Source organism: Falco naumanni, chromosome 8 (assembly GCF_017639655.2).
Source record: "Falco naumanni isolate bFalNau1 chromosome 8, bFalNau1.pat, whole genome shotgun sequence".
NCBI lineage: Eukaryota > Metazoa > Chordata > Aves > Falconiformes > Falconidae > Falco > Falco naumanni.
In genome coordinates, this window is record NC_054061.1 from 28264351 (window position 1) to 28277762 (window position 13412).

At 42.0% G+C, this 13412-nt stretch overlaps 1 protein-coding gene across 1 annotated transcript in view; it reads left to right on the forward strand.

Moving 5' to 3' along the window:
• LOC121092587 (von Willebrand factor D and EGF domain-containing protein-like) overlaps positions 1–13412 on the forward strand; it is a 186246-nt gene that overhangs the window by 101569 nt on the left and 71265 nt on the right. The window contains exons 14-17 of the mRNA XM_040603822.1: positions 3164–3268; positions 6497–6611; positions 10197–10447; positions 11675–11894. Coding sequence (XP_040459756.1) covers positions 3164–3268; positions 6497–6611; positions 10197–10447; positions 11675–11894 — 691 coding nt within the window. The remainder of the gene's footprint in view (positions 1–3163; positions 3269–6496; positions 6612–10196; positions 10448–11674; positions 11895–13412) is intronic.

Consider the following 13412-nt stretch of genomic DNA (forward strand, 5'->3'; position numbering starts at 1 on the left):
TTTCCCCCCCCTCAAAACAGATACAGAATGTCTCTTTCCTTGCACTTAAGTTCAAGAAAACATCTGCACCTGTAAGCCTTCTGCCCTTTCGCTCCCCTTCAAATCCTGCAGAAAAAACAGGTTGATGGCTATGCAGTGAATGCACAATTAAATCATCTCTGTCCCCATGTGAATCCTAGTTCTCCTGTGGATCCTTTTGCTGATCGAATTGGGAAGGCAGAGCTCAGTGCTGTTTCAAAGGCAGCTGGCCTTACACGGCAGCACAGAGAACAAAACGACAGAGCTTTTCAAGATAAAAAATGATTTGAAACTAATTCCACAGATGTTCAAAAATTCGTGCTTTGGAAAATTCCTGATAAGACTTACTGCAACATTGATCTTCTGTGTTATGTTAATAGATACTTCTTAAAATGTAGGTAAAGGATCTTTCAGAACCAAAAATCAAAACAATTCTTTCTGGAAATATCACTGTTCAATATTTTCATAATCTCTCCCCCTTCCCAAATCAAATTTCAGAGGAATCAGCAAAGTTTCACATAAGCTTTTTTCGCTACCGACGTTAGGGGAACAGGGGCTTGACAAGCTCTTCTCAGGGCTCTTTCATTTTATCTGCTCTTGTATTCATGTTTCAGATTTTGCTCATTCTTTCCATGACATGCTGCCGAACATAGATAAGAAAGTACACGGGGCTACCCTAGAGCGTTTGGTATAATTAGTTTAGATATCAAAATACAAACTTCTGCTTGGGCAGAGGATGACTTGGGCTGTCCACACAGATGCCTGGGTGAAGAGGTGAAAGAGCTTGGCAGGCACTTATCTAATTTGGGAAGCAGGTCTCTCGCTTATCCTCAAGTCATTACCGTTGCCTGTATTTGTCAAGAGCAGAAAAAATATTTGTTAAAAAGCCAGTAAGGCAGAAACTGAATTTGAATTCAGCAAGTTTGTACAGCTTTCATTTTTCATTTACAAACATCTGAACAAGTCAAACTCTATGTGGATTATGAGTGATACAAGTAGCTAAGATTGTTTCATGATGAATGAAATACTTCAAGCAGAAGTGACAAAATTCCTGATTGTCCTGACTGTCTGTCCAGAAGTGGCTCCTTCTTTCCAGATGATATATGTATGTTCAAGCAATCAAGGCACAACTCTAAGGTCATCTTTGGCTTTTAATGGCCAACCAAATTTGAAGAGAGGTTTGCTCAGCTTAGGTCTCATTGAAGTATTTGTTCCACATCACTAAGGTGACTAATGGAAAAACAATTAAAATGGCTATAAACCAACCCAATTCTAAAAAGACACCAAAATGGATGTTTATAATAGAATGTAGAAAAAAAATACAGATTAAAAAAAAAAATCAAATTGGCAAGAGTTACATTTCAATCACAATGCTGACTTCAGACAGAACAATTAGTGCAATTTTATAGCTTTTTGTATTTTTCCCTGTCTACCCATTTCTTCACCCATTATTAGCATTGAGACAATATTGGACGCTGTGGTAAAAGAATGAAATTAAATGCAAAGTAAATTGCATTAGGAATAATATATTCTTAATGGAAGTCTAGCTGCCAATAAGCATTGCCTTTCAGTGAAGAGCAGGTCTGGAAGGGGGTTACCTGTTTTATTTTTTTCTTTTCTCAAACTGCAGGATAAGTTCTTTACATCTTTTAAAAGAGTTTTTACCTGTAGTATAACACATAATAGTCTAATAACTCAGCTGAATATGGTGCCCAGGAAAGAACTATGTTTTTCCTTAAAGCTACACCGATGAATTTTACTGAACTTTTGGAACAATAAAAATTAGTCAAAGAAAGTGGTTTCCCTTCCACAATTTCAGATCGTGAATATCCATGAATACTGCCTGTTTATCTCCTTGTGTTGGTTTCTGCAGATATAAACACTCAGCTTGCAGTGCATTTTGAGTTGAGAACCATCAAATGTGATACTGTGGGCATATCTACTGTATCAAGTTCTATGAGCTTTCCGATCATTCTTAGTGAACTTATGATAATCAGTGCTTTTTATGAAATATTTTTTTTTTCTTTCTGTACTTCTAGTTATCTTTGTTCAATGTAACATACATTCTTTCTGTGAGCTGAAACAGTTTATTAATTTAGCTTCATACACTTGATCTTGTAAAAGTCCCTTTTAAAAGGACCGAGGATGTTTCAGCTTCAAGGTCACAGGAGAGATGGAGGAGGGCTTGGGGGTTGTTTTTATAGCAAGAGGACAGAGGGGTACCTGACCCATCCAAAGCAAAGGACTTGTGAGATCTACTAAACAGCAGCTTTAGTTTGACTGTAAGAAGCCAAAACCTAAAAAACCCCTGACCTGCTGGTGTTCATCAGTGTTTACAGCATGGCTTTCAGCAGGGTTTTGGGGTGTTCTTTAACATCTACACGTTTCAAGAGTCAATGTTTTCTCAAAAGCTAATCCTTTCTATACTTGTCTGGTATCTTTTCATTTCTATTGTAAAAAAATTAAAATATAAACTTACTTAACACTTCCTTATTGTGTAAGCATTCACATACGAAAAACACCACACTAAATTAAGGCTTTCTAAATTACCTAAAGGTACAGGGAATTGTAAGCTGGGACAGAAAGTGGCTGTTCTAATATAACTTCCTATGGAAATGGGACTGTTGTTCTCTGGTATTATCCACCCTAGCAATTTTTGTTAATATTAATTTAAAATCACCTGTAAAATATGCATCTTCTTCTTTTTTTTTTTTTTTTTTTTTTTTTTTTTTTTACCCCAAGGATTTTACTTACTGATTTGCCATTAGTACAAAAGTGGTCCTGAATTTCAGCTAAAATAAAATCTTAATTTCACTTCACAATTCCTTGAAAGACCCCCTTGTCATACTTGAACATGGTTTGCACGATTGTATGGTAAAAAAAAAACTGGAAAAAAAAAAACCTAACAGCAATCAGAAAAGTTGAATGCCAGCTAAGCCGAAAGATCTTTTGGTTATTAATGAATAGTTTCCAGTTTGGAGCATTAAGCAATTTGTTAGCTTGCAGCACAGCCACTCACAAGTGGTTTAATTTATCTCTCTGGCAAGCATCCAGTTCAAGGGGGCAACGGTATATGCTCAAAAATGAGCAGACAGTCTCCATATGGAACATTATTACTTATAAGGATGATTTTTGTATCATTTAGATCACTAACGATGGCTTCCAGTACAGTAATTCCAGAGTGCTGACCCTGTACGACGCGGTCTGCCAGGCCTGCCAATTCCATCCAACCGGACTTTGTAAATTAAAGGTAATTTAAAGATCATAAAGGTTTAATACGGATCGTTCATCTCTTCCTTAGCCCTCTCCCTCCCTTTGATGTACTGCGCGTAATAACGGCTTTAGAAGAAGAAAATCTGTTTCATAGGTCAGCTGCACAGCCCAACACTTTTCTCTCTTTCACAATCTCTCTGTGATATTTTTTTTTTTCGTATTTACGTGGGCTATGAATACCTCATAGAGCACGCTTTATGACGGACCTTTCTCAGACAGACGCTTCCAGAAAGGCCATGGCTGACCATATTTATGCTTTGCAGCTGTAAATGGAGTAAATAAAGCTGAGGACCCTCCCCGAAAGGCAGCTTAGCTTCACTTGCGAGGTGCCTGCTGGCAAGGGCACCGCAGCTGTGAGGTATATCATTTCTATACCCATTTTCCGCCTTAGCAAGAGGTATACGAAGATGCCTGTTATACAGCTTTTGTCATGTGAAAACACCCTTGAGAGAACGTAAAACATTCTTGCTTACATTAAACACTGCTAAGTATGAACATATAGCACTCTGACAGCTTCAGAACTGTAATCCAAAGTCTGGTTTTGGCCACATTTTAAACTGCCAACATGCCAGGAACTGCCTGGAGAGCACCATAAGCCTCTGCTTTCCCATGGACTTATTAGTGTAACATCCCTCATCCCTTAAAAAAAAAAACACTTTCCTGGGCCTTATTTTCCATGGAGCCGTGTTAGTCAGCCTTGCTGGTTTTCACCGGGGCTTCAAAGAAAACTTTTGTTGGAGGGTGTCGGGTGGGATATTAGGATGTGCTGACCCTGCCTTCCCGCCCTGAGGCCAGTGTGAGTGCCCAGAGACCACCAGGCTGTGTTTTTATACAATGAAGATTAATCAGGTGTATCTCGTCTCACCTGCCCCCCTGCTCTCAATGCCAATGGGAAAACAGCGCTCACACCGGGTACCAACACAAAAAGAAACTTCACATCTTTTTTCAAATAAATCGGTAAATAGAAATGATTTTACGGGCCCCTGCGGTGGGCCGCGCCGCTTCGCGGCCCCCCACCCCCGCGCCGGGCAGAGGGGGGGCTCGGGGGGCTCCCGGGCCGCGGGCAGCGCTCGCCGGGTCCCGGCACGGGGCCACCGCCCGCCACCAGCCCCGGGCCCGGCCCGGCGGGGCGGCCAGGAACACCCCCGGCCCCCCGGGGGGCTCCTCCCCCCCGGCCCCGGCCCCGGCCCCGGGGGGGCTCCTCACGGCCGCTCCCCCGCGGGGCTCCGCGGGCCCCGGGGCACGGCCCGCCCGGCCGGGGGCTGCCCGCGGGCCCGGGGGCGGCTCCGCTCCGGCGCCGGGAGCCCCCCCCGCCGCCGCCCGCCCCGGCCCGGGTGCCGCGGGGCCGCTCCGCTGCCGGGGCCTCGCTCCTCTCTCCCGTCCCGCCGGGGCGGTGCCGGCTTCTCCCGCTGTCCCCTGCCGTGCCGGAGGCTTCGGCCGCGGCCAGCGGCGGGCCCGGCTGGGAGCCGGCGGGCCCGGGCTCCGGCCCGCCCGGGGGCAGCGCCCGCAGCACCGCAGCAGCGCCCGCAGCACCGGCCCGGTACAGCCAAACCACTTAAATTTCAGATTAAAATAATTGTGTCTGAGCCATTTCAATTAAAGCTAGTGTGGGTTTTTTTTGTCGAAGGCTTTCCTTGCTCCTACGTTTTCAAAACTCACAAATACGTACGTTCCCTCCATGCGCTGGTGGTCTCCAGGGACTGTAACAATCTCTATCCTAAGATGCTTCAAGGGACTATTTGAACTCGGCTTCCAACTGCATCAGACCACGTTCTAATTACCCCTCTTATAACATTACTTCAGAATATCTAAATTGCATTCAGAAAAGGGGACAAAAAAAATGTTTCAATTAGGGGACATTTTATACCAGGCCATTTCACAATCTGTGTCCTTTTATGGATCCCATTCTGTACCATGCTATCACATCAGAAAAACCCCTCATCTTTTTCATCAGAACATCAAGCCTTTGAAAACAATGTAATAAAATCTAATTAACATCCAGATTTTAATGTTGAAGGTCTGCCACATGCTATCATGTCAGGGCAATTATGAGAGTCCTTTTTGTTTCTCTACCTTACCCATTAATCTTAAAGCAGTATTATTTAAAGTACTCACTAATATACTTTGGAAACGAACTTTGAGAAACTAATGAAGCAGTGGGCAGAAACCGCAGGGCCAGTACCAGGGCACACATCAGCCTCTGAAAAGCGATGTGCATTCGAGGGAAGGGAGATGGAAAAACGCCTTTGGCCCTGGCAGCTCCCTCTCCTGCTGCCCCACCGCTGCGGCGGCACCCCGGGGTTCCCAACAGCACCCCATGTTTTGCCGGGAATCAGCAATGCCAGGCAGACAAAGTCCCATCTGCCAGTGTGCCCCAACACGGGCTGAAAGCACAAGGAATGACTCTGCCATAGGACTTCTCCCTGGCATAGATAGTTAATGACATCTTTTAATTATGTCCCTGTGTCAGCTTCTCAGACAACCCAAGTGTCTTCAGTCCACGTGGCAGCATCAAGGCCTCCCTGGCCCTGGTGGCCACCCTAACTAGGAGGGGACCAGGTGGGCACCCAAGGCTGCTGTGCCCATAGTGCCCCACATGAGCTGCTGCTGGGATGTCCTGCCCTACCCAGCACCACCGACGGGTTCAGATCTGGTTTACATCTCATGGAAGCTTACATCTAACGCACTTCTTTATTCTGCTTTTATAGCATTGCTTTTTCATATTTTTATGAAGAACCTCCAGAAATTATTAAATTACCAGAACAGGATTCCCAGATTTCAAACAGAGCTTTTATCCAGTCTCAGTTTTTGGTAGTCTCATGGAGCTCACTTTTGAGCTTTACCTAAGCATCATCATATTAAAAGTCACAGCTGGAAATAATGATCACATGCACTACATAAACATGAAAATGAAAAAAAAAAATCATATTCTGTTGCAGTCACTTATGACAAGCAATATCACATGTTTTCTAAGCTAAAACGTTCAAAGCCGCAAGGAGCTCAAACTGAAACTGGAAAACCTACATGTCTTGTTTTCTCCCTGTCAGGAGAAAGTACTAGCGGTTTTTTGCTACCATTTTACTGTTTCAAGAGACAAGCGAGCTTCTGCTTATTCCAGAATATTAACTGCTAATTTCTTATCTATCTCATTTCTTTTTTCCTTGCCTTGAACTCCCACCCATTTTTATCTCCCTTTTTTTGGCAGGAGAATACTTGCAATATAGATGGACTTTGCTACGGCGAAGGAGAGTCAAGCCCTACCAGTCCTTGTCTTCTCTGTGAACCTGGCATTTCTAAGTTCACCTGGTCTATTAATGAAAGTAAGACATTTTTTTCTAAGATTTAAAAACACTTCTCTGGAAATTTGTGACTCGGTCTATGAAATACTTTGTTCCTTCATTTGACTAACATGAATCCATCTTGCTTAGTGAGCATGGACTGGACAGTTTGCACTGGGAACAACTGGGTGCACCAGAAATGCAGACTGACCAGAAATAGACAGTATTCCACTGCATGCTCTGTGCATCTGGGCATGTGTCTTATTCCGGCTGAAACCTGACAAATCTCAAATTAGAAAAAACTGAAAATGAACATTTGATATGCCAGTGCCCCACACAGTGCCCAATTCTGTCAGCTAAAGGTGATGGACCCTAAATACCTCTCTCATCATCTTGCAGGTACCAATCTTTAAGGGACTGATTTTGGGGAAAACACTGTTTTTAAACCACTAGTGTATATTTTTGATACCTGGAAGAACTGTTTGCTTTCCCTGAGCCAAATCCTATGAAATGCCACACAAAACACCTTGGCTTGGCAGGGAGTCTAAGTGACAGGGATCAGCCACTCATTACCTCCACTGCTGCAGAACCTAAAGGCTCCTTCTGCAGCTGTGGTGGCAGGGGTCATGGAGGGGGCTGCCTTTTGAAGCACCTCCTGAATGCTGAGGACTTAATCATAGCTTTTTCATGTCTACATCCCCAGTGTAAATTCCAGATTTCAAACAGAGCTTTTGAAATGTAATGTAAGTAAATGACAGCCATTACTCACCGCATGCTTTAGGGATAACACATGTTTCTCACAGCATTATCCTCACAGCACATCTCGCCACTTACATGAGCATATTTGCATCTGGTCAATATGACGATTATATTACTGCTTTTATGTAGATTCATGTGTTGGCTCTAGAAATAGTTTCTCTGCACTTTTAGGTTCTGTAAACACAAGCAAATTACAGAAAGGTATATGAGTGACAGGACCAGTTTGCTTTGTTTGTTTGCAGTTTTATATTCCTTTAGGGTGACTAGGTCAGCAGGACCCTTCTGGAAGGAGAGGAAGATTGCTCTTGTCCTTGGGGAACAGCTGGGGATGCTCAGGGACAGAGGCTCCTAGAGAGTGCAAGGTATGGCAGCAGAAACGGCGAGAGCTGTATCACAGTGGCTGGAGCACATAGCTCCAGTGGAGACACTGCTGAGGAGAGCGGTGAGCAGACACGCTCTCCTCCAAGGTGACAGAAAGGCCCTTGAGAAGGACCAGAAAGGACCCAACAGTTTCCAGCAACACAAGAAGCCACAAGTAGTCTGAAAACAATTTTGGAAGCAAGAACACAATAAGAAGGGAGAGAGTTGTTCATGAGTCCTTTTAATCCCTATTCCACGATAGCCACCTTGAATTTTCTCTATTTAAAAACTTACACCTCTAGTTATGTCCTAAAAGATCCGGCTTTTGGAATTTAAACCCCTCCATCAGGAAGAGTTGTAGGAAGATCCATCCCAAGTGTTGACCAACTAAAAATCCCATTGAATATTACTTGGATGAGTAATTAAAATGCCTATGGGAAAGCCAGACCTGAAAAAGAGCTTGTACACCTGAAAGGAAAAACCATACCTTTTTAGGTTTGGCTATATAACCTATATAACCTATGTATATGGTTATATATATATATATATATATATATATATATATGGATATAGTTTAATCTAATGAGAGAAATCATCTGTGACTCCCCAACCTTGCTCCCTTTCCATCATTCCATTGTGTCAGCCACAGCAGCAACATTTCTAGGGATGAGCTGACCCCGATTGCTATATAGACAGACTCATACCATATCAATACTCATACCAAGACAGTTTGATTTTAAAATTCAGAAAATGGCTTAAAAGGGGAAAAGTGCGTTTGTTTTGGAACTTATAAAGCTAGAAGTGGTTTGGGAAATCTGAAACAGATCACTGTTCACATTTTATTAATGATGAAATTTTAAAATACTGAAAAGAAATGTTTTTTCAGACTTGTTTTCAAAATTGCAAAAAACTTTTTAAAAGTTTGCATTATTTGCGAGAGTGTAGAGATATATATATACACACTGGATGGCAAGGAGATCTCTGTGGAATGAAACACCCTTCATCACAAACTACTTTCAGAATATCTGATTTTATGTTATTTTGTGTCTACAGCTTCTGGTTACCCTCCATCCAGTTAACACCTTTGTGTTTATCTGTAAATGCATACCCAGCATCAATATTTCATTGGTTACTTTGGGCACAACTTTTATGGGCTCCATGGTTTGAGTGTCTGGGAAATAAAAGGTAAATTAATAGATGGAAGCTTTCAACAGTTATGCCAGGACAATCTGCTGGACAAGCATTTTAGAAAGGTCTTGATAGCACAGCAGCAATGAGTGGGGAGACACATTTAAATAATTGCATAATATGAGGCATGTTATGGAAAGCAAAGTTTGATAAAAGGATATGCACCACAAAAAAAACCATAATGATGGCTTCCCACAAGCATAATGCAAGGACACATGCAGTCCTTATGAGAACTCATATATGGTTTATAATTTTAGAGTGTGGGTTGAAATTAATCCTCAGTATTAGAAATGTACTTTAAGTTAAACATAACTACAGCCAAATGACAATGTGAGAAGATTCCTTTAAATATCAATACATGTCAATTTGTACTGCTGGTTAAAGAGGAAAGATGGCTTGAGACTGAGGAGGCTTAGGACATGGAGACAAAATTCCTGGCCCTGCAACAGAGCTGCTGTCACCTCAGGGTACTCATCCGATCTTACTTTTCCTTGGTTACTAATTAAAAAATGCAATATTTTTCTCTACCTTGTCCTCCTTACCTATTTATATTGTAAGTATCTTCAAGTAGTGTTTGTCTTCTATTGTAAAATAGCCTTGTATATTTAGGCTTTTTTCTTCATTAAGGAAATACTGAATGTAAACAGCACCACTAGAAAAAGCAATGCCAATGGTGACATGATATGCACTACTTCACGGGGGATAGACAGTCTCAGCATCACTGACGTACTTCTGCTGGCACTGAAAAGACCTTTATTCCTCATGAAATGTGCAACTGAATTCAGACAAACTGCTCAGGCTTAATTACTACTCACGTGTATAGACAGGAGAGTCTATTCAACAGAAGAATTACACAAAAGTCGTTGTCGTCCCCTTCCCCCCGGAGCTGCCCACCCAATTCATTTGTCATTCATAATTATAAAATTGAGTTTAGTTATATTTAAATGGATAGATGACAGAGTGGTAGATAGAATAAATATCTATCTGTAAGTATTAGAAATACAATTAAGAATTGGGGGACCAGTGGGATGTTACAGAAGTCATGTCTGATCTCCTCCCATGTCTCAGCTAACACCAAAAGTAATCAAAGTTCAGTATAGGAGAAAAGTTCAGTATATGGCATGAAAAATCGAGGATGAAAAAGGTGTACTTTTGGGTGAAGCCATGTGCTGCCTCTAACATCTAAATCGCTTCCTCTGTCACTCTCAGGGTACATTCTGTACCTTTCCCTGAGAGCAGTCCTAGAGAGACCCACGCTGTGAAACTTTACATGGGAGAAACTGGAACTTTTGTAATCTTGGTTTCATTTTTGCTGTTTAGACAACCTGCCTCCTGTGTTCCAGGCCCCCTCCAGCCAGCTGCTGACATTTATTGGTGAGAATTTTGTTTACCAGTTAATAGCAGTGGATCCCGAAGGGTCAGCTGTGCTCTTCGTCTTAGAGTCTGGGCCACAGGATGCCAGGCTCTCTCCTGCTGGCCTTCTTATCTGGAAAGTTGATTCAGAAGAAATGCAGACCTTTGAATTCACTGTGTCAGATGAATGCAATGCACAGAGCAGATACTCTATTGAGGTAAGGAAATGAACACTTTAAAAGAAAAAAACAAACCAAACCTGTTTATCATGCCATTGCTTTGGTGCAATTGTCATTATAGCTAATAATTTGTTTCTGTCTCGAAAACGAAGACTTCAGCTATTTCCTCATAAGTGTATATTATCCAGCACAGCAATAATGATCATTAATGGATTAAATATCTCTGAGACCATAGAAACTATATATACAAGGAACAAGAGAGAGTGTTATTGATTTCAAAGAACACTCTTGCAGAGCCTTTTAATGGTTCATTAATCTGCTTTAAAATTCACATTCTGCATTTGGATTGCAGAAAAAAAGCATATAACATAAAAGACCAAGTTTTAGCTATAAAAGGGAGATTATAATTCATTCTCAATGATATTTTTAGCGGATGTCTTGCTCTTATGTCATTACTCCACACTTTAAGTTTCTTGGCAGAGCTGGTGCATTGCTTTGTCTTTATTGTATAGCCTAACATTAATCCTGGGATAGGACGAGCTAATAAAGTGGGATGCAGACTCCTGACATAAGAACAGTTTTGTAAGGAAAGACTGTCATTCCTGAAGATCCCTATTTTAACTCATTCAAACCACTATCATAAAAAATACCAATTTGCTGAACCCACAAGCAAAGGGGAAACTAGAGTCTAAATACAGTTTTAATGGAAACATTTCAAACCAGACCTATGTTTAACTAGGTGAGATAATACAGAGGTTTGAATCTGTTGGAATGCTGTTCTTGTATGCAGGTGAAATACAAGTAGGGACCTCTCTTCCATGAAGAGAGAGACCAGCAAAGGAATGCCACAGTCATGTTCCTGCCTGGGAGCTGTTTGTTGTGTGAAACTGTAAGGAAAGCAGGCAGGCAAAGAGAAAAGATTTTTCATTTCTTCTTTGAAGAATAAGGAACAAATTTTGCCCTTAGATACTATGTAAAAACTGCTGTTATAGAAAACAGGATTTATTTTTTTCTGGTAAGAAGTTAGAATGCGCTCCTAAATGATGAAGAAAAATATCCCTTTAAAGTCAAGCTTTCAGTCAAATAAATAAGTAGGCTGAATGTGAGACCATCTATCTAGACAAAGGAGAATGGTTAGAAAAAATAACCATAAATAAGATAACATGTTTGCACTGCAAATCTGTCCCTTCCTAAAGGGTAACAATATACCTCTCAGGTGTGATTATTTGGAGGAATCTTATCATGACTCCCTTTTGCTTTCCTCAGGTTGGAGTGAAGCCCTGCAGCTGCCTCAATGGTGGAACATGTGTTACTAATATTAAATTCCCTCCAGGCCTTGGTGAATACCTGTGCTTATGTCCAAATGGATTTGATGGGGAATTTTGCCAGGAAGATATTAATGACTGCAAATCCAACCCCTGCGGCAGTGGAACATGCGTGGACAGTGTGGATAGCTACTTTTGTAAATGTCCCCCTGGCTTGGGAGGTAACACCTCACTGTTTCCATCTCTGATTTAACTGAAGATATGTTGTGCAACAGGATTTTTTGAGTCCAGCATGACCACAAGCATCTGTCAAGACATAAGCCTCCTCTTCTGCTCCCATGGCTCAGCTTTAGACAGATAGAAAATGTGCAAACCCAGCTATCTAATTATCCATGATCAAGGAAGGAAAAATGACCTAAGGCTCTGTGGTCCTGAAACATCACTCAGGGAGGGCTGATCTCCTCCCTGATCTCAGTTTCCACCTCCTTATTTCTTATGGATCTGTCCATCCATGAGATGAGTGAGGAGAGGACTGAGTGAAAGAGAGAATAGGCAAAGATCCACCACCCTTTTGCACTCCACAGAATTTGACTAAATCAAGCCAACATAAGAACTGGGAATGAATGATTCTTCTATGTCTAGGAAGGAGAAGTAGATATGAAAAACATGCAAAAACAAATTGTCCTTTAGTCCCACTTGAAACTTCACTAAATTTAAACATTAGAAGACCACAAGTGTATCTGGTTGTCAGGCATGGTGGTAGAACAAAACCTAACCTTTCAAACTGTTCAGGGCTGGCCAAAATATGGTTTTAAAAGATGAAAGGAAGATGAATGATCACATCAACAAAAAAAGATTCTGTTAGTAAAGCAGAATGAAAAGCACAAATAGGAGGAGTTGGAGAACAAAATGCAATGATGCCAGAGGTGGATGCAAGACACATGATGCAAACAGGAATGGAGTAAAGACCTGAAGTGTGAGGAGAACGAGAAGCACCTAATACGTAACACGGATGAGGAGAGAACATGTGTGTACCTATCAAGCAATTTACAGTCAGCTTCACTGCACTCAGGATGTCTGTGAATGATTCACACACATGAAAAAGCACTTGTGACAGCACGGGATGATGACGGCCCCATGCTCTGCAGACTGGAAACAGCAGAGGCAGCTGTTTGGCTAAGCCAAGTCACTGTTGAGTCTCATAGAGCGCCCACCACCTCCTCCAAGCTGGGACCCACACCCCAGCTGCTCATACCACCACTCACTTCCAACATAACAGATTTTCACATTGGCCTAAACTCACCTTCTCCTGGAGTTGCACAGACGTTGTCTTTTTATTTCCAGTTTAGTTCGTCAGGAGGTACGAGGCAGATCTGAACATGCAGGACTTGAACAGGATTTCTAAACCTGTCACTTGCTTTGCTTTGCAAAGGTGCAGTTAAAACAACCCCCTCTCAGCCAGGCTGCTGTGTAGTCAATAGGAAAGTAAAGACATTGCATTACTGTCTGTTCTTGTCAGAGTCAAATTAGCCTCCCGCAAGTGAAATGTGCTAACTGAATCTGTGTTAGAGCACCTCTTGGACCAGAACCATTTCAAAAGCAGACTAAGAAAAAAACACCTTAGGCTGAGCTCAGATTTCAGTCACTGAACCCATCCCAAACACTACTCTGTTCACATACAGAAGCATGAATGAATTCATGAGACCCATAATGTTGGCTGCTGTGCCGTGCTATAGGTT